This window comes from Triplophysa rosa, linkage group LG10 (genome assembly GCF_024868665.1).
Source record: "Triplophysa rosa linkage group LG10, Trosa_1v2, whole genome shotgun sequence".
Lineage (NCBI taxonomy): Eukaryota > Metazoa > Chordata > Actinopteri > Cypriniformes > Nemacheilidae > Triplophysa > Triplophysa rosa.
In genome coordinates, this window is record NC_079899.1 from 23712928 (window position 1) to 23737617 (window position 24690).

General features: G+C 38.5%; 1 protein-coding gene across 4 annotated transcripts in view; it reads left to right on the forward strand.

The window, feature by feature from the left end:
• The first annotated feature begins 521 nt into the window (after positions 1-521).
• Positions 522-24690, forward strand: part of mipol1 (mirror-image polydactyly 1) — a 58431-nt gene continuing 34262 nt past the window's right edge. For 2 of the 4 annotated variants that reach the window (XM_057343060.1, XM_057343062.1), the window contains exons 1-6: positions 522-653; positions 3154-3239; positions 16174-16258; positions 17138-17208; positions 20708-20918; positions 22465-22597. In XM_057343060.1, coding sequence (XP_057199043.1) covers positions 3194-3239; positions 16174-16258; positions 17138-17208; positions 20708-20918; positions 22465-22597 — 546 coding nt within the window. In that variant the 5' untranslated portion in view covers positions 522-653; positions 3154-3193. Of the gene's footprint in view, positions 654-3153; positions 3240-16173; positions 16259-17137; positions 17209-20707; positions 20919-22464; positions 22598-24690 lie in introns of those variants that run through there. The other 2 variants (XM_057343063.1, XM_057343064.1) reach the window with 2 other exon arrangements.

Genomic DNA, 24690 nt, shown 5'->3' on the forward strand with positions numbered 1-24690 from the left:
ACTGCTGAGACTCCCAGGAAGGATTTCACTTAAATGGTCATGTATTGCAAGCCATGCTGAGAAAATAACAAATAGAAACCATCACAGAAAAGCGTAAGGGATTATAATATAATAAGAATTCTACTAGTGTTTGGTTCTGTTGATGGTACGTGGTATATGTATATCAAGGCCCAAAACACACTACATGTACATTTTGCAAATTTGTAATGGTTTTAATAGTAGTAACATGGTTCATTATGGTATTTGTAAAATAAATCATTAGAATTATTACTGGTTTTTTAAATGGTCCACAACAATTTTGAAGCCCTCCCTCTTTTTTTTACACAATCAAAATATTCTAGAGCTTGGCACAACTACAAAGATGTATATTCGTTAAAAATATCCAAACACTAAGAAATGTCTAAAACATTTTTTGTTTTATTTTAGTTTATTAAGGAGCCGTTGTTCACTGGTTCTCCTAAATTGAGCAGTGCTTACTGCCCTCTAGTGGACAAAAAGTCTCTCTTCTTTCCGGTCGTTCCCTCACCGGGACCGGAATGGCGCTTATCGTCGTACGCTGTAATAGGAAGCTGCCCTGCGAAACTTTTTAGGAAACAATTCTGTCCGACCAGCCCAAAATGAATACCAACCCCTTAACCTCCATCCCTTTTATGGTAAGCCTTAAGCCTTTATTTTCATATCGCCACGCCTATCGATGTTATCGTTGCAAAAGTTCAGTCATGACTTAATAATACGAAAAAAGCAAAGCTTGTGTTTTGATTTTAATCGGGTTGACAGGAGATGTGGTTCTCGAATGGATTGGAGCTGAATGAACTACTTTACTGTGTACGTTTTACTAAGAAAAACTGCAACAAGTAACATGTTAAACCCACTTGTTACATTTCTGCTACAATGTACACTTGATACAATGTATACTTTGATACAAACGCACGTCTCCAGGACACATTAGCTGTGTTATCAATAGCACGTGAGCTCCCTATCTAGACAGACTGCAGTTTTGAGTCGCTTGGAAGATTTGGAGACATCAGACTAGCATTATTTATCCATACAAAAAAAAGTTGCAATACATGGATAATTGCGCAGTAGTGTATGTTAAACAGACAGCTGTGGTAATACTGTTGTGCTGTCTTGTAAGTGTATATTCGCAGCTCACTAGGGTTTGACACACGGACATTGTCTCCTCGCATGTATCATGTTGCATGCGTATGTGCAAGGTGAGATGAAGTATACTGTGTCCAGTCAGAAAAGCCCGGCTTTCTGAACACATACATGAATATCACAAGCATGGCACGGGATGTTACATGTGCACTTCGGAGGGCAAAAAACAAGATATCGACATTGGAGAATGAGCTGTCATCGAAGTGAGTGTAATGTGATGTCAGTTATTCACCTGCCAGATGGGAGTGAGCAATTGAACATTGCACGAGCAAGTATCTGTGGACAGGCAAAAACAACTTTTGATGTGTGCTGAGTTTTGTTTGGTAAACTGTGTTTTAAGAGGGTGTCTGTGGAATGTGCATGGATGATAAGATGCCATACTTCATTACTGGCAGCTGATTCCATATAGGGGTGTGTGTCAATTCTGTCAGGTGTACTGTTAAGATATAGTGTTGTGTGTTTGTTTTCTTTAAAGGCGGGATAACATGCTATGTCATGCATTCTGACTTCTTTACACTGTTAAACGTGCTGGCTTCTCATGCTTAACATGGTCAACTTGATAAAAAAAACGAGTTGGACGTATGACATAGTATTTCTGTGCTCGATACACTCCCCCAGCACTCCAACTTGTTTAGGAAAGTTTTTTATAAGTCTGGATCCCTGTTTTGTAACAAGGCAAAAGAAATAGCCCGCCCACGCGTCAACCGACAAGCGATAGGAAGACCCGCTTATCGAGATTGGCTGCGCTGTGGGTGTGCAGCTGCAGCTCGGTACACTTGGGATGGTGAGAGAAGTTGAGGTGTGTTTGTTTGTTCACGGCATTTCAGTGATGGATGTTATATAAACGGTGGATATAACGCTGGATTTGGAGATAGTTTGATAGATGGCGCGGTCCCAGCGCTAAAACATGCCGGACATGAACCGCACGCTGTTAGTGAAACTAAGTCATATGTCTGTGTTTGGTTGTTAATCGGCGCGTACGTGCATGATAAGGGATTAATGCCAAGATGTGTTGTGTGCTCGTGCTGTAGTTGCGTCCCCCCTGCCTGCCTCCAGCAGCTCGTGTTTTTCCGGAAATAATCGAACAGCTGTATCTCTCTTTTATAAATTTGATCAAACTAAATACTCTTCGAAGACGAGACGTATGCATTACTACTGTATAGGTACTCAAGATTAATATGAGATCGGCAGAAACTGCGTGTTATCCCATCTTTGAGTTTGAAGCAAGTCCTATAAGTGATTAAATTAGTTTGGCCCTAAATGTATTTGGACGCCTGTCACACCAGAAAAAAAGATACAAATGTCTTTGCATTTAGCAAGCGACAATGTTAAACTCTCAGAACTGACTTCACTCTTCCAAGCTTTTTTTGTTTGTAAGGACTTTTTAACAATCTTGTGATTTTTGGTGGTTGCATGAAGTTATTTCTTCTCATGTTCTCGTGTGTTGTCAGAGTGACCACATGTGTATTCCTCTGTTGCTTTTTGTCTTGTTAAAAAAGTGTTCTTTGTCTTTTGATTTCTTATTTTGTTTTCTAATTCATACATTTTATAAGTGTTCAAAATCATCTTTGGGGCTGGTATACTTGATTTAACTAAACTTTAATAGGTCTAGCAGTGTCGCTTTTATTCATTTTTGACTGAATTTGGAACTTTCTCGTGCCTTAAATTAGATTCAATGTTTTCTAACGTTTGAATAATTGCATTCTAACACATACATTTCTCATTATAAGGTTACATCCTTGTGGTTTGGGATTACAAGGAACATTAGAGAACCCATTTATTATATATGCAGCATTACTTTTCTCTCACACACACACACAGAGGATTTGATGTGTAGCCTGTGAGCTCCTGAAAACATTGCTAAAGAGATTAGTCTGACCCACACTGGGCGCTAGTAAACATGACCAGAAACCCAACACAAAGAGCCTGAGCATCTACAGAGATGCATTACGGAAGCGAGTTATTAATGCTGATGTTCTGTCTGTCTGTTTAAAGGGAGAGCTGATCTGAGAGTGAAGATGATCAGCTGTCGTGGATGCACAAACAGGAACTGAGGGATTCACTGTTTGATATGTACAAAGGTGAGTGAACGTTTTGTGATTGTTGGAGACAAAGGTGAAGTTGTTGAATGCATGTCATGTTAAATGCATGCCGCATTGTGATCTGCTTGGTCATATATAGAATTTTTTTACATTTTGTGTACTTTAGATTTACTGTACTTTTAGATTTCTATACAGAGCTATACTAAACTTTTTTTTGTAAATCAGATTTTAATGCATACTTTCTGACATAGCGAACACTGACTGTATAGTATTTAAATGGCAAAATGAACACAGTATAGTGTAAGCTAGATACTTTTACATTTCCAATTTAAATTCAGAATAATCAGAATGATATGAATTTAAGAGCCAAGCTGATTTAAGGAAGGATCATGTTTATGTTATAGCTTGAAATGTAATATGGTAGTTTTATTTAAACCAGTTTGTTGATAATGTGGCTTTCATAGGAACCAAAACTTGGTTTAGTAAATAAATCATTTGAAAAAGGATGCATTCTAGATTCTGGACACAAGATGGCCCCCTTATCACATCAAATGATTGTGAGACGCTCTGCATGGCTGAAAGGAAAGGCAAACTATAAGAGGTAGTCATTTAATCATGTAAATCCCAGGAAAGGAAATTAATATTTATTGATTTTCAAAACATTTCAGACACCAAAGGGTCTGAGAAAATATTCCATTAGAACTTAATGATCCGAAAGGATTTACAAACCCTGCTAATAGAGTATAATACCCTTTACAAAAGCACTAAAGGAGTGCAATGGTGTAGTGATGGTATCTGATGATAATACCATCTGGAGTATTTTGATATATACCATAATGTTGAAAGATTACCATATTTAAGCACCATAGCATTTACGTTTTTATCACCATGGTACCATGTCCAAAAGAAATGGTAGTACCGTAGTGCTTTTTGGTAAAAATGTAAATAATGCGTTGTGTAAATCTAGATGTTGAGTTGGCACTGCAGGCCCATGTAATCAATGTGTATGTGTGTGTTGGAGAGCTTTACAGAACATCATTTGAGCTTTAGTCGCAGGGATGTGCACCGTAAAGAGCACAGATAAGGTTCGATACATTATACCGTCATGTCTGTTTGTGTTTCGGATATAATGTCAGGCTTGCTGTTTCTCTATGTGCTGACACATTCTGCAGCAGAGCAGCCCAACCCAAAGCATTTCAGCCTTGAGATGGGTGGAGGCTTGGACCTGAAACAGGATCTACTTAGCATGTATCCTGATATCTTAGACGGCAGGCGTGTATGCGTGTGTGCATATGCGTGTGTGCCTGCCGGCATATGGCTGGATGCCCGTTTTTATAGCTTTGTTTGCGTTTGAAGCGCAGACGTACGTCTGCCTCTTACAAACACAAGCGTATGTGTTGTCATCGTGTTGTCAAACTGTGTGAAGGGTGTATTCATATCGAATTCTTGAGTTTAAAGGGATAGAAAACTGTTATACAAAACATCGCGCTTGTCAAATCAAACCCTAGAATAAAATTATAGGATGATTTACAATTTGGGATTTTGCAAGTGATATTTACATTTATCTGGATTTACATATTGTTCATAAAACAAATAGCTTTACTAGTTTTGAAAGTAAATTAACTTCTGTGCCTTGTATTTCTTTGTAAATGCCTCTCTGGTTTGGGAGTGCACCACTTTTATAATGATGTTGAATTGTTTATTTTCCACGCTACTAACATGTTGAATTTATTTTCTGCTAAAGAGCGGTGAGAAAGTAAGAAATCACATTTTTGAACCAAAATCAAACGCCATCCTCATGCGTCCGTTTCCCTGCTGTTTTTATTTGTCTCACGTGGTTTGGGATAAGCCCGCTGCTGTAGGCTGGGTCATGTTATTACAACCGACCCCGGGATTGTTTTCCTGCATGGTATAAACTGTCCTTTTGCGGTGCAAATTCAAAGCACACACACCACGTCCATCATAACAAACATGTAAAGTTTCCTATGGAGTTGAATTGGCCTTCCCGACAAGAGCAGGAATAGGGCTACAGTCTCAACAAGCTTTGTTCTTAGCAGGTGAAACGACCTTTGACGTAACCCCTCGCGCCCCCTCCCCCTGCGCGAGCCGGCCGGCAGGAAAACGTGCTGTTCGGACCCATCACCCCTGGTACGGTGTGGTCCCTCCTTGGCTTTCCGACAGCCACCCACTCCGATCCTGCGTCTCGCTCCCTCTTCGTAGCTCTTCGCTTCATGAAGGGCAAGAGAAGCGCCGGCGACCCCTTCGCGGCTTCTTTGTGGGTCCTATTGAAGTTCAAAATCCCTGGGATAGAGTGCCGTGTGGCCCAGCGGGCCTAACTCCCTAAGTGGGTGGTCCACCAGTGACAGTGGGATTCCACAGGGCTCTGTCCCATCTTTTGTGTCTCTGTGTTGGTTTAAGGAATAGACCTAGGAAGGGCACTGCTTAACTGTTTAAGCCTGGTTACTGTGATCTGAAACCAAACAAACCTAGTTGAAAAGCCTGCACACTCACAAACACACAAAGACTCGGGCTTTAACACCCAGGCAGAGGTTGGCATCTCTCCGATGGGTCTTGAAATGAAGAATTTTGCTGGATTTTTGGGTAAATCTCATCAATCGATCATATTTCACCCCTACATCAAAATAAAAAAAAGCATTAAAACCATTACGATCTTTTTGCATTGACATGAATTTTTATGAAGGTACAAATCATTTTCCTTTAAATTCTCTTTGGTCTGAATGAATGAGTTTTGGGTTTTCTTGTCATTTCCATTATTTCCATTTCATTTTTAATGTAATAGCATTGTTTTGCTTAAAATGAGCATAAATTAAAGGGATATTCCACCCAAAAATGAAAATTCTGTCACCATTTATCCAACCCAAACCCCCCCCCAAATTATTCCAAATCTGTATATATTTCTTTGTTCTGTTGAAGACAAAGAAAGATATTTGGAAACATGTTAGCAACTGATATTTCTCTGAGACATCATTGACTGCCATAGTAGGAAAAATTAAGATGGTAGTAAATGGTGCCCCAGAACTGTTTGCTTTTCTAAATTCTTCAAAATATCACATTTTGTGTTCAACAGAACTACTATTGACTAGTCAATGTTGACCCAGAATTGTCAGTTGCTAACATTTTCCATATCTATTTTTGTGTTTAACCGAACAAAGAAATTTATACAGGTTTGGAACAACTTGAGGGTTCATGACAGAATTTTCATTTTTGGGTGAACTATGCAAAACAACAAATCATAAACACAATTTAGATTAATATCTTATTTTCTGCTTTATTCTAATAAAAGTTAGATTTGTTTGCACTTTAATAATGTTATTTGGAATGGGTCAGAGAAAATATTGCTAAACAATAGGCTTTATTTTATTTGAACTAAATAGCTGTACTTATTTCTTTAGATTTTTGGCGTGAAATATAACCGGATAAGTTAACAGGTTTTGTGAGATTTAACATGCATGTGTGTTTGTGTTAAACCTCACCATAAAAATGAAATAGTTTTAATGTAAATCGTTCAACCAATTTTTGCGTGAAATGTCTATGAGAATATGTCGGGCCGTTTCGTAATTTATATAATTATTTTACCCCTTAAAGGAATAATTCACCTAAAAATGAAATTTCTGTCATGGTTTACTCACCCTCGTCATTTCAAACCTGTATGACTTTCTGTTCTGCAGAACACAAAAGAAGATAGTTTGAAGAATGTTTGTAACCAAACTTCCATTTAATGAAAACAAAAACATTTATCATAATATTTTCATTTTGAACAATGTAAGAGTAAATAAATGTCAGAATTAAAATTTTTGGGTGAACTATTCCTTGTAGACTCTTGTAGCTTTTCAATGATGGAATAAACATATTGTATCAGGTCAGAGTCACAGAGGTTCTGTTCCATCATGCGTCTCTTAAGAATCATACCGGCGCTGCTATGTTCTCTATCGTCTCTCTTGCCACCCAGTTGCGAGCAGGGATTCCAGACGACCTAGTGATGGCCCATGAAACAGGCAGGAAAACAAACACGGCTTGCTTCGCTGTGAACCACAGATGCTTGGGAACTGTTTGAACAGGGAGCAATTTAAACAGTCACTCCTGTGGCCGGTCTTCAAACATCGAGTGGTAATGAGGACGAAGGACCCGGTCCTGTGGCCCCCGGCCTCCCCTTCGCTTTTCAACACATTCACGCTCCCAAAGGAGGCAGGACCAACAATGACGGGCCACTTTCACAGAGTGGCAGTTTTACTGCCTTTTTACCTACTTGTATTCGGGGAATGTTTGTCAAACTCAGAACCATTGCGCAGACAGTTGACACTTGAGTGGGGGAATTTATTGAGCGGCCTGAAGAGTCCTGTTGAGAAACATTGGATTGAAATGCTTTGTCCTGAGGTTAAAAAATAGCAGGTCCTTGTGTAAACGAATGAGCAGGCTTGTGTGAACCCGCAACAGCAAAATTTGACAGATTTGTGCATTCGTTCTGCATTATGCATATTTGTGTATTAATGTTTTGGCCTATTTGTAAATGCTCTCAGCTGCTCATAAAAGTGTAGCACTCCGTTTTAAAGCCATTGCACAACACATTGCACAAAGCGTACCGATTTAGTGTGGGTCTAACCATTGTATTGTCCTCTGATGCAAAGGTTTTAATAACTTGATCGTCCTATAGAGTAAAGCATCATGTTCTTTCGCATGTGTTTGAGAGATGGTCATGTGACCACTATTGTACAATAGCTGCTCTGTAAATATTTGCGGTGATGTACATCCTTGCACACACAGTACCTCCCGCAAGTCTCTCTGCATGTGTCCCGCAATTGTGCCGATGTCGCCCAAGTGCCCATACTATACCAATATCGCACATTAATACAAACTTTGTTTGTTCCCAAATGTTCCGTTGTAAAAAAAAACCCAGTGCTATTTAAAGCGGTTTGTTTGATGGACAGGTCGAGGCACAAGCGTCTGTCATTATTAACGCTGGAAGAAAGAGAAAAGGGCTGTTTGGATTTGACGCCTCTGCGTTGCCCGTAGTTGAGCTTTGCAGGTCGTGTTAGAGAAAGGATTTCCTGAACAAAGGAAGACGTGTTTGTCGAGGATCCTCGCACCACTAGCTATGTGTGTGTTTTAGCGCCGGGCGTTGAGGTGACATGCAGCTCTTTAAATGTTGCTCTGGAAAGCGGGTTAAATGTTGACTTGATATGAAAGTTTTATGTTTGGTGGATGCTGAGGGATATAATACCTGTAGGAATATTTGTATTATCGTTAGAAAGATCAAAGGACAATGAATATGGTTTATTTGCTTACTCTTATAAAAACTTACAGTGTTAACAATGGTTTCTGCCTAAAGCTTCTACAAGTTTTGGAATCGTTTTCTTCTGTACTTTTTACTATTGTTACTGTAAGTTCTGAGTTTGTCATTTTCTTAAGTTTAATTAAATGTTTAATGGCAGTGGCTTTGCTATGGTTTACCATGGGCCCCTAAGATGGGTTATGGCTGATACAATGCTGATTTATATTTTCATATAATATATATAATGTATAATATTTATAGGCCAAATTCAGATCATTTAAAACATAATAACTATACATTTTTAGTAAATTGAGATTGAGGTAGTGGTTCTAATGGCAAATATTTTTCTACTTCTATTTTGAAACTGTCAAATCAATAAATAATTAATATTTTAGTATAACGCTATAACAGTAAATGCAGATGTAGGATATGTAGTTATTTTATTGTAAGAACATTCCAAGAGAAAATCAAGCTTGTGGTTGACATTTGTAGATTATTCATTTAGCAGATGCTTTAATTCAAAGTGATTTACAAACCGAGGACTGGTACATAATTGTACAATACATTTGTATTTGAAAGTAGGTCTACATAGAAGATCGATGTGTCGAAACTTGTACGGCTTTCTGTAAAAACAGCACAGAGTTGAGAAGGCGAAACTCTTGGCCGGAATGTCTTTCATAAAGCGGCTGACCTTGCGTTGACTCTCTCGGCGAGCCCCACCTCTCCTGTTTGGCGTCTCTTCGATGAGTAATAACAGTCTTACGGCCGGTGACGCCACCTTGCACTATAGTTTCACAATCTCTCTGGCCACAATAAGGCTTTGTTTTCTCTGTGCCCGAGTTAAAATGTCGAAAGGAATGTGCTTGAAGTATTTTGTTTTGATCGGCAAAAGAGCAAGGGTGGTCAGAAATAAAAGCATTTGTTTTTATAAGAATTCTTAGAACGTCTCTGCTGGAAATTGAGTAAACGCAATAGGATTTCTTCAGGTCTTTGACTACCAGTCAAACGTTTGGGCACGTCTTATTTTTGATTCTTTAAAGTAGCCGCTTATTGCATAAATCTGCAGCTCTGTGAGCATTTTCTCTCTTCATGAGGTGCAGCATGGGATGTCTTTGTAAATGCATTATTTATAATTTTCTACAAAAATAATTTCAGGCATTAAACAAGTCGAAAGTCAAGACTTTAGAGGAACAAAAATCACGTGAAATGTAACTTTTGACTTCTTGTTTACATTTAAGAAAAGTTCGAACATGTAGAATTTTCTCATATTTCAAGAAATCATTTCTTTCATGCGAATGATGATATCTCTCTTTTTGTGTTGCAGAAGTGTTACAGTATTTGATATATGATTGAAACCTTCTTTCCTCTTGTTTCGACTGCATTAAGCTCATCTTTAAATAACTCTCTTCACCCTCCCAAATGTTAGCCAATGCAAATCTCAGCTTAGTCCATATTTACACAGCCAATTTTGAGGTTACATTCTGCAGATGAATTATCCAATCGCTGAAATATTCACTCTTGACATCCCATTGCAGAATTGATATGAAACGTGCTGTTTGGCTAAGTGCTTACAAATACAGACCTTTTAAAATTCATTTTTGATGACTGTGACAACCTCACTTTGACAAATACAGTCGTGGCATGACGCTGCAAACCTTTGCTGCGGGAGAAATTAAATCAAATGCTTTTCTGCATAGTTAAAAGCAGCGACAAAAGAAATGTGCAATTGTTAAAGCGCCACTTTGTGCAAAAATATATATTTGAAATTGTTCACGCTGAGTATTTTGCTTGACTTTAAGTAATAGATTATTTAGAAATAAATAAGTAATGTTGCAACAGGTTTATTTGCTGTAGTATGAAATCAGGCTGCTTTAAAGTACTGTTTTAATCATTTCTAGGTTATTTCTGAAATATAATGTGTATTAACAATTGAAAGTTTAACTGTTTGGTTTACTTAAATGTCTGGTTTTATTAAATCATTGTTTATGACTTTCTGTAATTGACTTTTGTATATATTGAATATGTAGTGCATTATAACAAAATATATGGTATAATTTCAATAAGCAATATTAATTATTAATCAGATTACAGTGTAACTATTTGCTTAGTTTATAATGAATAAATTATATGATTTATTCAATGATTTATCTGTATTGTAAGATTAAACATGTCTGACAAAGGTCATATTGGTTCAAACTGTAATTTATTCAGCATATCCAATAATATCCAACAGTATTTGTATTGTTTGAACACAAACTGAATTTATGTCATCACAATATCAAATACCCCAAACAGAGTATTCAAGGTTGATTTATCAGACATCTCGAGGGGCAGTTTTCCTGCATCTTATTCATTCGGTTGTGGGGTGAGGGAGCAGTCTCTCGACTCGCGCTTCCCTCGCACCCAAATGAGTTGGATCTGGGGAAATTGAGGCACTCATCCTGGTAGATTTGGAGGGTCATTTCTCCTCCCCCGTTAATACAAGAGGATCAGCGAATCGTGGCCTGATAGACACCACCAAAGATGGATCCATCAGAGGGATCCGAGATGCAAGCGCTAGCTCATTTCCCACAGGCTCAATTCAATTATCACCGCGCCTGCTCCGACTATGAGCTTTATGCCTATAAGACGTGCGGCCCTGCCTCACAGATCCTGTGCTACTCTCACTATGAGATATCTCCACCGTCTAAGAAACATAAAGTCTACCTGAAGAATTGTCGAGTAATGCCAGGAATTATGGTTTCATTTGAGAGACTGCGTATCTAAAGACCTTAAAGTGACATTGACTTCCAAGTGAATCGTTTTTTTTCGTGAATAGTTCATTTTTTTATAGTTTATCTTTACATAAATCATAAGGACGGATTAGTTTATCTTTAAATAGATGGGACAGTTTCACATTTTGATTACTGTACTTTTTCACTATATCCAGGACATTTGTCAATAATGATTGATATGTGATCCGTACGATATTTGCTGTATATATACAGTATATATATATAATATATATTGCTGAATGTGACTAACATTTGCAAGTGTAACAAAATCTTTTTGTTTTATTTTATTTCAATCTTTTTGTTTATTTGAATGGCATTAAACATCTTAAAAGTGATCTTTTTTTGTTCTAATAATAGATTTTTTTTTGTAGTTCAGTAAAATGTGAATTGTCTGCAAACTTTGTGTTAATGTGAATTCCAAAATCCAGTTATTTTTATTTCTACACACAATAAAAACATTCATTTTTTATGTATAACTGTCCATTTCAACAGGTCATGTTGGCTTCGTGAAAATAAAAAAACAGAAATATTTTTATATTTGTGCTCATAAAAAAAATCATTTTTATGAAGTTAGATTTTTTTTCCATTCTGTCTCATTCAGTTTCACAGTCAAGCTGAAAAGCAATATTATTATCATCATCATTAGCTGTTTAAAAATGAAAAATAAATAACACCAACAATCTCCTGTATGTCACCGATTGACAAAACAGTTTCTATTGCAAATATCTTTCAACAAGTCAACAAAATCGTTTGATCCCAAAAAATTTAAGACCGTTCAGAGCTTCACGACATCCCGTGACAATCAAATTACACGGTGGGGCACCCTGCGTGTCCCTTCCCACCTCCCCTGTAGAAAAGATCTTGTTTATCCATATCAAATCGGCTCATGTCTGCCTTTTCCTTTCCAGCCCCAAGCATGCTGTACAATTAAAGCTGATTTAAGACTCTCTCCACTTTAATGTCCATATCAAAATTCATAAAGAATCGGTAAGATGAGAATCCTGAGCTGGTAGATTCACGGGGATTTCGCATGAAGCTCGTTTAATCAGGATAACACTGTTATTAATATTCATAAAGCCAGCTGGAATACAAATGACAGGCCGAGGAATCCGGAAACTTTTTTTGCCCGAGGAAACGCGTTTAAATGCAGCTTAAAAAATTAATGGAATTGAGTTTATTTTAGAGGAAAACGCCGCGCCCCCCTCACCGAGCGATTGAAATTGGGCTTAGACATTTCTTTTTGAAGAATTCCATCTTTGACAGACATCAAAGGCGTTTTCAATGAATGCGACGCATGAATGGTCATTTAAAAGGATTTAAAGACATTACACTGCAATAATTGTACATGAATAATAAGTGGCCCACCGAGGCAATTAGCTTAAAGTCTACAAGATGAGAAAATGAAGATCACTGAGTGACAGCAAAGGACAAATTGAAATGAGAAAAGTTTGAAGGAAGGATAAAGTGGTTTTAAGTGGCAAACGCTGCTTTGTAAGAATTCGGGGCGTCTTTTACGTTTGATGTCGGTTTATAACCGATTAATATTTCTTTATGTACCGATGTTTCATTATTGTGAGCGAACCTTTGTGAAATGTTATCTAAAGACGTGACAACTAATTCTGAAATGCATTACAAGTTTATTTAATAAGCAGTGACTTTCACAGACCTTGTTGCGTAGATGGTTTCATAAATTTTGATATTGTTTCACACGGTATACTTAAAAAAAGTTGTATTTATCTATGTTTTGTATAATTTATTTTTCTCTTTAATTATTAATCTGTTCCCCCTGTATCTCACTACACTGTTTTCAACTAAAATCTGACAACTTTTATGCATTTTGGTCGTTTATTTATTGGGCAAGGGCATTTTGGTTGCCTGAAAATGCAAACTTTTGAAAGCTGTTTTCAGAGTGCAAGTTTTTAAAACAATACTATTATGGTCGGTGTGTAAACTACAAAAACGTGCATTTGTGAAAACGATGACATCACGCACATGTATATGTTGTGTTTCTTTGCAAAGTGACATCACTAGCTAATGGCATAATATGGTCTTGTTTTTAGTCGTTTTGACAGCGTTGTTGTCACAATTGTTTCCCTCGCAGTTTTGTTGTTTCAGTGTAGTTTTTTTAAGTTGACCCAACCTGCAGTTGCATGTTAACATGTTAAAGTGAATGAACAAATTCAGACACTGCAACTCGTGTCAGCCTAAAAATGACATTATAACAACTAAACTGTGAAACCATTTTTACTGTGTATGTAGGGAAACTTTTCAGAAATGTCAAGGAAAAACTTTGTTTTTGTACATTCTTGTTATGTAAATTTACCCAAAGTTACTTGAAAAATGTTTTGCTTTTGCAGGAATATGATTTTGTCGTATGCAATTGCTGTATTGTTGTGTATATGGTCAATTAATTTGGATGCGATTTGAATGCATTGCTTAAGCACAATAATAGGTTATCCCCATTACTTTTGCGTGAATGTATTTTCAGTCCTGTCCTGTGAGCACTAAGGTTAATAGCTCGTTAATCTATCATGAAACTCCTGCAGATTATGTAGAAAATGTAGATGCGATGCTAATTCACCATCTGGAGCGGCAGCCAAACAGAAACGGGCCTCCTCTATTGCACCTCGCACAATTCCAACTTTCATTAAACCAGAACGAGCGCTTCTCTGTTTTTCAATATCGGATTATTGGATGGTATCAATTTCATTAGGTTTTTCGGGGGTGATTCTCCCAGGAAATCACTGAATCGGCCCAAATTTATTTGGTAAAGCGCTCCTTTGGGGGAACCGTTTCGTGCATCTCACCCGAAATGAGGAGAACATGAAAAGGTCACGTTTGTATGCTTTGCCTTGTTTCTTTTCCTTTCTGTCTTTCTAAAGCTGCTTTCTCCTGTTAGCGTTCAAGGATTACCAGGCGTTTTAGCCGTACCTAATATCTTGAAACTCTTTCTTCATCCTCGTCTTCCTCTCCGTCCCTGCGAGAGGGCGGCATGCGGGGCCCGCTCCTGTTCGGAGTCTATCACTGAGATTAATGGAGCCCCGTGGTGTTTGGCACAAAAAGCCAGTTGTCCGTTCACGCCTGAGCTGAATAGCGTGTGAGGGTGTGTGAGCTGTGTGTGCTGGCTAACAGCGCAGGGATAACGTTCCACTGGCATCTGCCCCAGGGGTCAACCCCACCCGCCGAGCCGCAACCTCCCAAGAGCGCTCTCGCTCTTTCACTCTCTTTTTCTCACTTCTTTTAAAATGTATTCTCACCTCTTTCTTCCTCTTTCTCCCATGATGCCCCTAGACCTTTAGATCCTCGTCCTGACCTCGGTTTCCTTTCCCATGAAATTGATCCTAATTTGTCCAGTGATTTACGTATTTACATAGAGCCTCAAGAAAAAGCCCATGAAATCGAAAATGTCGTTGTGGCTTTTGTGGCAGAGACCAGGGGATGAAAAAGTGCAAAATATGATAACGCAAATAACAAAATGCAACTAATATTTTGGCAAAGCTACTTAAAAAGATTGATCAGTTTTTTCAAGCAGAGTAGAAAGCACGTCCAATATTTTTTGTTGTTGGTGACATCAAATTCTGTTTTGTTTAAACATACGAATAGTATGTTTGGTCTGTTTTATCACTTAGTATCGTAACTATCAAATTTACATTCATGTCTATGGTGTTTTCAACAACGTTTGCGAAGCAGCTTTACTATAAGCACATTTTTGCACAAATAAATAAGGAAAAAAGAGATAAAAACGTGGCAATTATAAATGCATAGTATTGCAAATAAATGCCAATTGGCGCCCAACGGGGACTATACGTTTGTCCAATAAAATGCTTGAAGTGCTTATGCCTTCTAACAAAAGTATCAAATCATGATTCATGGCTGTCAACTAAACCCCGTTGGCTATAAACAAGGAACAAGCCTTTCAATATGCCTCACACTCTTTAAAATAAAGGTGTTACAAAAGGTTCTTCACAGCCATGCCATATGAGAACAAGTTTTGGATCCTCAAAAAAAGTTCTTTATTGGCTTTTGTAGTCTTAAGGACCTTTTGTGCGACAGCCAAGGGTTATTTTATGGCGTCATGTTGTACGTTCAACACCTTCAGAGTGCAGAAACAAATGAGTTTTCATTCCATGGGACTTTAAGTGTAACGGTTTTGTCCAGCAGAGTTCACCGAAGAATTGCATTCGTTTGATTCGAACCTACAGTTGACAGAACTGTAAAGGTGTCTTTTTTTGCTTTCTTATGAAGCACAGGTTCTGTGAAACTCTGTCCTGATGGATTCTGACGTATCTTTCCCTCAGAAGCTCCACCACTAGAGGGAAGCTCTCCACCACAACTCGAACCACCATCCAGCATCAGGCTCTCCGGCGCATGAATGTCAGCGCTCCTGCTAATTGCCTCCTGTCTGTTTGTTGCTTGCTTATGAATTAGCTTCCTGTTCACCGAACGAAATTATCCGCCATTATTTAATTACACCTGAGTAGATGATGCTTTAATCGGCGATTCCTGACTGGGATCTGATATGCCTTGAGCTGTATTAAATAGCTGTTTACTTTTCTGATAGCTAAAAGCATTAAATCGATGGCATGGAGGGATTACGGATGGTTAATTGGCGCCGTTCATTAGCCCTCCATAAACTGCGAGGTAAAGCACCGGTACACAGTGGATGAGATAAAGACAAAGTCTTAAAGCATAATTTCGCACAGGCAAATTAAAAGGCGCCTGCCTTGTTTTGCTGCCTGTACTCCAGAGGTTATTAAAGCTCTCCACCAAGCACCCCGAGATCATATTGACAGGCTTTAATTAATACTAACCTTTCTACGTCTAATGGAAAAGGAGCGAGGAAGAGGCTGAGACGAGAAGCATTTTTTCCCGCGCCGAAATTAATCATATCCCTTCTATATATTTCCAGCTAATCCCAAAGTCAATGAAGAACTGAAACAAAGGTTTCCGTCCCCGGTAAGGCACCATTGTTCAGAGACCACACCACAACTTGGGTAAAGATGCTTTCCTCCGCTCATTTTACACTGTTTGTCAATGGCTTTCTTCCACATGTTACAATTAAGGGCGGTTTTTTAATATGTGCGAAATGTTTATCGGTGTACATCGCCAGCGATGATTACACGCTGTAATGATATCTTTGCACAGATATGTTTTCTAAATCCAAAACCCAGTTACAATGTTTGAAAATCAGCTAGTTTGGTTTGTTCGCCTTTAGTGAAATGCAAGCGTAAATTGGTTGCGTGCGCATTTTTGTGTGTGCACAGGATGCACTTTTAACAGGCACTGAAATGTACTTTGTTGGTTATTTTAGTACGATTCGACACTGAGTTACGATTTAAAACTCCCTTAAATTACATTTCACTTGCATTTTACATGCATACAAAAGCAATGTAGGCATATGCTAATTATTATTTATTTTTATTTACTTTCAGGAAATGTAAACAACAATTTGTAAACTGTATTAGTGTACAATTTAAATAACATTCAGGATATTGTTATGGTATTTTTTATCAGTGAAATCAAGATTAGATATATTTATATACAGTACATTTATTTATGTTGTGTTTGTTTGTGTAGACGTACAGCGTACACGCTGTAAAAGAGTTGACACTGTTCTCTTTTGGTGCGAACACTTGAAGGTCTTTGATATTTGTGTCATGTCCTGCCTTTATACATCGCTTTAGAGAAAAAACGACAGCTAGTCCATCAAAGCGCTGTCATTGATGTACAGTTTGTCAATATCCCGTATCCTTTACCTGTTCGTGTCAGCTACAGCATCACTTTTATTGCACTGCTGTTAGATATCGAAGGGGATGATGTGACGCAAAGACCAGAAGGGAAAAAAAAACGTATTTTGCATTTATGTTTTTCAGATCCTCTGAACGAGATTCTACGTCCCACACTAAGAGTTTATCCAAAGCTTTGGAGGAAAAGCTCAAACCAGGTAATAAATGATTACCAAAAGCAATTGCATGATAACGTTAATCAGGTCTATTTAAATTACAATGATTGGCCCTTATTTGTTTGTTGCTTGTTACTATTTCTCTCCAGCTTCCTGTTGTCTAAATGCTGTCCGAAACAATGCCTACATTTATTTACATGTGTAAATTACTTTCCATCATTACAGCAGCCTGCATGCCTCATAATAACATCACCTAGGCCGTAACGCTACGGAAGAGCCACTATTTAGATAGACCGGTTGGAATGACAAAGAGAGATAAACAGAGTATTTACCAACCCTTCACCAAACGCTCCTGATATGCAAATTTATTCTGGCTGACTGCTCAAATATACATTTGGGCTGTCGCAGAAACACTTGAATCTTTTCGCAGCGGGTTAATCGGCATGTGTTTGGTTATTAGTGACTGACATTAGTGAGATGGCACGTGATAGTATTGTGCTCTCTTTATCAGACCGAGAGAAGAGATGGACACATGAGTTTTGTCTCTGTATTGCTCTTTTTTTTTGCCCCGTTTAGCATGTAAAACGGCCTTTTTGTTTGTGCGCTATCCAGATCAAAGTGCATTGTAATTCGAATTTAACAATGTTGAATTTTAATGGAATGAAAGGAAAAGGCATTCAATGCAAAGGAATTCAAAGGTTTTAATATAGAAATATTTTTTTGTTGTATGTACATTTCATTATATTTAAAGGGATAGTTCACCTAACAATACAAATTCATCCTCACATCTTTTAAAACTGGTATATGACTCTTTATTCTGTGGAACATGAAAGAAGATATTTAGAGAAATGTCTCAGTGGTTTTGTGTCCACACAATAGAAGTCAATGGGGACCAGCGTTGTTGGGTTACCAACACTCTTCAAAATATCTTCTATTGTGTTCTGAAGTCATACAGGTTTGAAATGACATGAGGGTGAGTAAGTGATGAATTTTAATTTCTGGGGTAAACTTGAATAAATTAAATTATTTTATGGTTCAATAATTTTTCAGAATGCCGTAATTGAACCCAAAATCCTCAAAATGGCAAAATGGAAACCCAAAACAGAATGTCTAATGCATGGTTTTACCTATTTGCTTGTTATGTCGGACTACTAAATATCCTGTGTTTGTCTGACTGTGTTGAATTTTTTGACAGTTCGACATCTTGTGGGTGTGGCCAATTCAATTCAAATTCACACTCGCAAATTAAAAAGTGAGCATGTACCTAAATCCTAAATGATGTCCAGCTATTCCGCTCTTAAACTTGCGAGAGAATTGGTTCCCATAGGACGCTAAGATTAAAAGCCCCGCTCACCCCATTTGTGAGGGAAATGCCACTTTAAAAACATTCTCTGGGGCAGTTACCTTTGTGAGAGACACCCACGGAGAGAGATAAAATTAAAGAAGTAACCCAGGTTAGGGAACAATGTATCTAAAAGTCTCATATTTGCAGTGTGACAAAGGGCTTCTATAAGTGTGTTTGGCGTTATTATTCATGGTTTGAATTTGCTGTTTGCTCTGGTGTCTCTTACGGGGAATACTAATAACTATCTCCAGCGATCCTGAGAGCCGAGCCCTAGCAACAAAGCCATGAGGCAGACCTCCCTGATCTCGACTTCAAAACCTGACCTTTCGCTAAATAATTGTGGCTGCTAAGCTGGCGCTTTTTGGACATGGCGGTCACAAGCCTGCGAGTCGAGCATCACGTCGCATTTATTAACGCGGTATGATTCTCCAGCTTTTGATGCTACGGCGATTTAAGCGGCCGTGTTTGAGTTCTGCTGGATTTGAATTGCATTGATGTTGAAGTGATTTATGTATATTTTATAATCGCAGGACAGCCCGACCGCTTTCATAGTGTAGCACTTGGCCCTCTCAAATGTGCTTAGTGATGCTTTCTGTTTAATTTGCTTGCAGACATGAAGGTGAAGTGTCATTTTTTGATGTTAAAATACTTTTGTCTTTGGGTGCTTAACATAAAGAGACAACAATAAATAAGTCATCCATATAATCATTTTTTTAAAGAACGAATTAAACTCGACATTGCAGCATTCACTCTTAAAAATAAAGTGGCGACACAATGCCAGAGAAGCATTTTTGTCCGTATGGTTCCATAAAGAACCTTTAACATCCACAGAACCATTTTGTCTCACAAAATGTTTTTATATTGTGGACAAAGATTATACAGACAGAAATTGTTCTTTGAAAGTTTTTTGAAGAACCAAAAATGGTTCTTCTATGGCATCACTGTGAAGAACCCTTAAGAAACTTTAATTTTAATGGTGTACTCCTAAAGTAGGCCTGTCTATTTGTTCGACCGGTTTTGGGATTTCTGGATGAAAATAGAACAGTTACAGTTTTTATATTTGGAGACACTAGTCACACTTTGTATGATTTTATTAGAGGACAGTTATACTTCTCCAATCTTGAGGAACTTGTTTATTGTTTTAATATTTGTGAAAATGTTTTTAAGCAAGCAAAGCCAAATGTTTTAAGGATTTTAGAAGAAAAAAAGAATCTTCAACATCTTATTTGGTTTTATGTTTGATGATAGTTGGCTCCATAAACATATAGAAGCTGGTCTTAGAAAGAGAAAGAGAACGAGAAAAAGAGACAGAAAACAGAAGCAAGAGACGAGACCAAGAGAGAGAAAGAATAAAGGAGAGAAGGAAGGAAAGGAAAGGAAAGGAAAGAAAGAATTATTTACATGAGACGGTTATTTGACATAACGCAATTGTAGTGTCCTGCATTATAATGTCTGCCTTTGTTATATTATAAAAGTCTTAACATCAGAAATTTGTACTCATTGAAAACACCTCCGATGTAAAGACCATGGTCTCATTGGGAATGATCGCGGGTACATCCAGGTTTCCCTGAGGAGCGGAGCGTGTTGTCAGAAAGGCTGCCAGAGAGACAGGCCTCTGTGTTTGCCTCCTCGCCTGCGTCTCTGGCCGTGAGCGCTACAGAAACATTGACAGAAGACCTCGCTTCCCCCTCCTGCCAGTCACTCGGCACAGCCCGCCACATTCTCTCGTGAAAGACAGCCAGACCTAGTTTCCTTTTCAGAGAGCTGACGTGAACCAACCCAACAGAGCCGCTTTTCAAACCCTCAGACTGTGTTCTCACACCAGAAGAATGGAGGTTGTATATACTGTAATATGGTTTTGTTGCTGGTTTTAAAAAGAGTCTCTCGATCTTTTTGGAACGTTATAACACTGTCTCCTATCTGAGTTTATAGGATTGTCAAAAATGAACGTTCTGTCAATGTTTACTCAACCTCATGGCGTTCCAAACCCATTTGACTTCTGTAGACCACCAAAGATGTTTACGCCGTTTTATTGCCATACAAAATATAAAAGTAAATGAAAGACGACAACAACAAACATCATAAAGATATTATTCAAATCAGTCCATGCATACAAGAATCAAACTTGTGAAAGTAAATCTTTTGTTTGCTTTCTCATTGTTTCTCAACCTCCTCGTTTTCTTGTCTTTCGCAAAGTACCCAAGTCTCCTCGTCCCGGTGAAGGTTTGGCACTCAAACCCCCTCCGCCCCCACCCGCACCGGGCCTGACTGCATCTGAAGTGAGAAAAATGGAGGAGAAACCGTCTCCACAGAGAACCACAGCACAGCAGGAACAGGACAAAAATGAGACGGCCAGGAGTCCGGTCCACACACCTCACGTCAGCAGATCTGCATCCACCACGCGCAGGTCAGGAGAATCTCATCCATCATGTTTACACGATTCACTTCTGTGCTCGATCACACTTTCATCTTAGCATAAAGCATCAGGATCATGGGATCGGTCTAATGTTGTGTTGTACAATTTTCAGCTTCTGTTTTTGTGTTTGTACACTTCACTTCACATATTTCTTTAAAGAGATAGTTCACCCAAAAATGAAAGATCTGTCATGATTTACTCACCTCCAAATCTATATAACATTATTTGTTCTGGTCAACACAAAGAAAGATGTTTGGAAGAATGTCAGTTACCAAACAGATCTCATACTTCCAATCCATAGTATTTATTTTCCCTACTATGGCAGTAAATGGGGCATGAGATCTGTTTGGTTACTGACATTCTTCCAAATATCTTCCTTAGTGTTCTTTAGACAGACTAATAAAATAAGTAAATTGGGAGATGTTGGGAATTTTGGCTCACTCTTCATCCGGTTCATTATATAGGTAAAGTTGCATTGCATTGTGGGATACAGTGTTTTGCACACTGGGTTCTACTTGTGTTCTACATTTTGTCAAACATTGTCATTGAGGTATGCTGTGCATAACAGCAACTTTGTATAATTTGCCCACCGTACATACTGCATACAATTTTTTCCAAAATAGCAGACCTGTCATATATCAGATTTTCACGACATGCTTATCGTGGGCATATAATCATCGTGATATCTATTAAAATAAGAAAATTATAATTATGGTAATTATGATAGTTGTATAAAGCCTGTAATATATGACTTTCATCTGTGGAACAGAAAAGAAGATATTTAGAGAAATGTCTCTGTGGTTTTGTGTGCCTACAATAGAAGTCAATGGGGGTCAATGTTTGGGGGCCAACATTTTTCGAAATATCTTCGTTTGTGTTCTGCAGAACAAAGATAGTCATAGAGGTTTGGAATGACATAGAAATGAGTAAAATGAAAGAATTTTCATTTTTGGGTGAACTATCCCTGTTGTAATTCAAAATTGCGAAATTGATCATGTGTGTAGTATTATCCTCAAATCGATCATTAGCCAGTGTGTCATTTTTAACATATATCTTACGTGCAATGCAACAGTTGTTTCGTTTCCTCTGTGTGACCTTTTCAGTTTGACCTCGAGTACTATCGAGAAGGCCCTGGTAGGGTACGAACGTCACATTTATTCTCATTTATAGCATTTCTGTCCATTGTGAGATTATTTTAATTATATCAGAGAGAATCATCATCTGATAAATATAGATTCCTATGCATTTCCTGTGCCATCTTAATGAGAAGCGAATCCGATTCCTGGCTCCAAGAGGGGAAGTAATTTACCGCACGATACAGTGCAGTGATACTTTAATATTACCTTAAAGGTCAACTGTATGATTTGACTAATATCTCAAAGTAAATAAGTCACAGTAATATTCGTGAAAGTGGGAGACGGCATCCCTTGTGTATTTGATAATTGCATGTCAGAATGTGAATGTGCTTCATTTTTGTTGCCCGTTCGGGAGTCTAATATAAGAGATTTTCTAATCAACTTTTGTCTTCTATCTTAAGGCAAGCTCAGGAGGACCAAGAGAATTCCAAAGTTGTCAGTGACTCCAGAAAGCAAATCCCAGTTCTGGATAAAGAGAAGAACATTGCGTTTCTCCTAAAGGAGCTGGATTCCCTCCGAGACCTCAATAAGAAGGTAAATTCAGAACTTCTTCAGTAATTTGTTAATCTTGCCCCTTTTTCAGGGTTTGAATTGTAGAATTTGAGGTATAATTCAGCCGTGAAGTATCTGTTCCCAACTTTTGCGAATCTCATGTGTTGGGTCTCCTCTGGCCTTATGAGATAGCAAATTCTTATCATAATCTGTAAGCAACACTGTATATTGCATTCTAACCGAGTGGCAACCTTCCGGTCGCCCTCGTGAAACCAACACGGAAGTGACTTAAACTGCAATTCATCGACTGGCCGCTAGAGACTGGCTCCAAAACAAAGCAGAATCTCATTGAGCCGAATGTTAAAATGCCCAAGTTTACAGCAGAGAAAAACATGTTTACAGCCTGGTACAATTTTTTGGGGGGTCTATATAGCAAATTTTTCCCTTCATGACAACTGTGAGGTGGTTTTTTTTTCATAACTCATCTGTTTAAATTTGATTAAGCCTTAAAATTCTGCATAGTTAAGGGTGTGGTTTCACCAACCAGGCACCTCAGCTTCACCCACGTCCCACCTTTTTGCCCTTTTTTTATTATCCTGGAGTGACGTGCTGCCAAGATGGCGACGACTGGCTCCGCTCACTTTAGGCTTCAAAACTGCTTTTCTCAAACCTACGGGTGACATCGCAGACACTACGTCCATGTTTTATTCGGTCTGTGATTCTTTAAAAATCATTCACACGTCCCATGAAAGCTGCTGTAGAGTCTGCTATCAGTCTGGCTAACCTCCATCACATTGCAATTGATTGCAATAATTCTCGTTTCCGTGGTAACGCAACTTCTCTCGTGTGGATCTTGCTTTATTGTGATGAGTTTGCCAAATAAACACTTGAAGTTTTTTCTTTTCCCATTTTTTTCAAGAATGCTGCTCATGTCTTACTGCATTATGGTCCAAACCCATTTAGAGACATTAGCAAAAGAATTCGGGCTTTGACATTTTCATTACCATTTAGCACCGGGTCATCAGTTTGATACAGATGCGTGTGCAGCTGCGTTCTGTATGTGCCGTGTCTCTGTTTGAAGGCCCGGGAAGGGGACGGCCCTCTGGAATGACTGTAATTGATGTCCCAGGTTTGCAAGTAGCTGTGACTCCTGACAGAAGAGCAGGAACATGTCCTGAGAATGTGTTCGTGCTGGCAGTGATCTGAAAGCCCAGCTCGTTTCAAAGTCCAGCAGGACAATAACAAAAACGGGGTTCAATCTGTCATTGACAGGCTCAAGAGGTCAAGATCATTCCCAAACAAGATTTATGGATGAGACAGGAAAGTGCCTCTTTTTTATCAGGAGCTCTGAATTATGCGAGAGAGTGGTCCAGATATGAAAGTTTGACATGACTCGGCAGTACTCAACCATTGTAATATCTGTAAAGCAGCAATTATGTAAATATGTGGTATTATTTAATGGTGGCACATGATATACCAAAAATGTGTGTGATTCTTCTGAAGAAGCCAAGCAGAAACTAAATGAACAAGAGGTTGACTCAAACAAAGAACATTATTTGGACACTGAAATGCAGTATGATGAGGCTGACACAGTGTATTTTACCCAATGTTTACAAAGGTGCAGTCAAAAATATTTAGTTTCTCTGTGTTTCTTTGGTCTCTCTGTCTGTCTATTTGTCTGTCTGTGTGCCTGCCTGTCTCTCTGTGTTTCTGTCTGTCTGTCCCTCTACGTGTGTCTGTCTCTCTGTCTTTGTGCCTGTCTGTCTCTGTGTGTCTGTCTCTCTGTCTTTGTGCCTGTCTGTCTCTGTGTGTCTGTCTCTCTTTGTCTCTTTATGTGTATCTGTCTGTCTCTGTGTGTCTGTCTCTCTGTCTTTGTGCCTGTCTGTCTCTGTGTGTCTGTCTCTCTTTGTCTCTTTATGTGTATCTGTCTGTCTCTGTGTGTCTGCTTCTCTTTGTCTCTTTATGTGTATCTGTCTGTCTCTGTGTGTGTCTTTTTCCGTTTCTGTTTCTCCATGTGTCTTTCTGTCTGTCTGTCTTTCTGTCTGTGTGCCTGTCTGTCTCTCTGTGTTCCTGCCTGTCTGTCCCTCTGTGTGCCTGTCTGTCTGTCCCTCTATGTGTGTCTGTCTCTCTGTCTT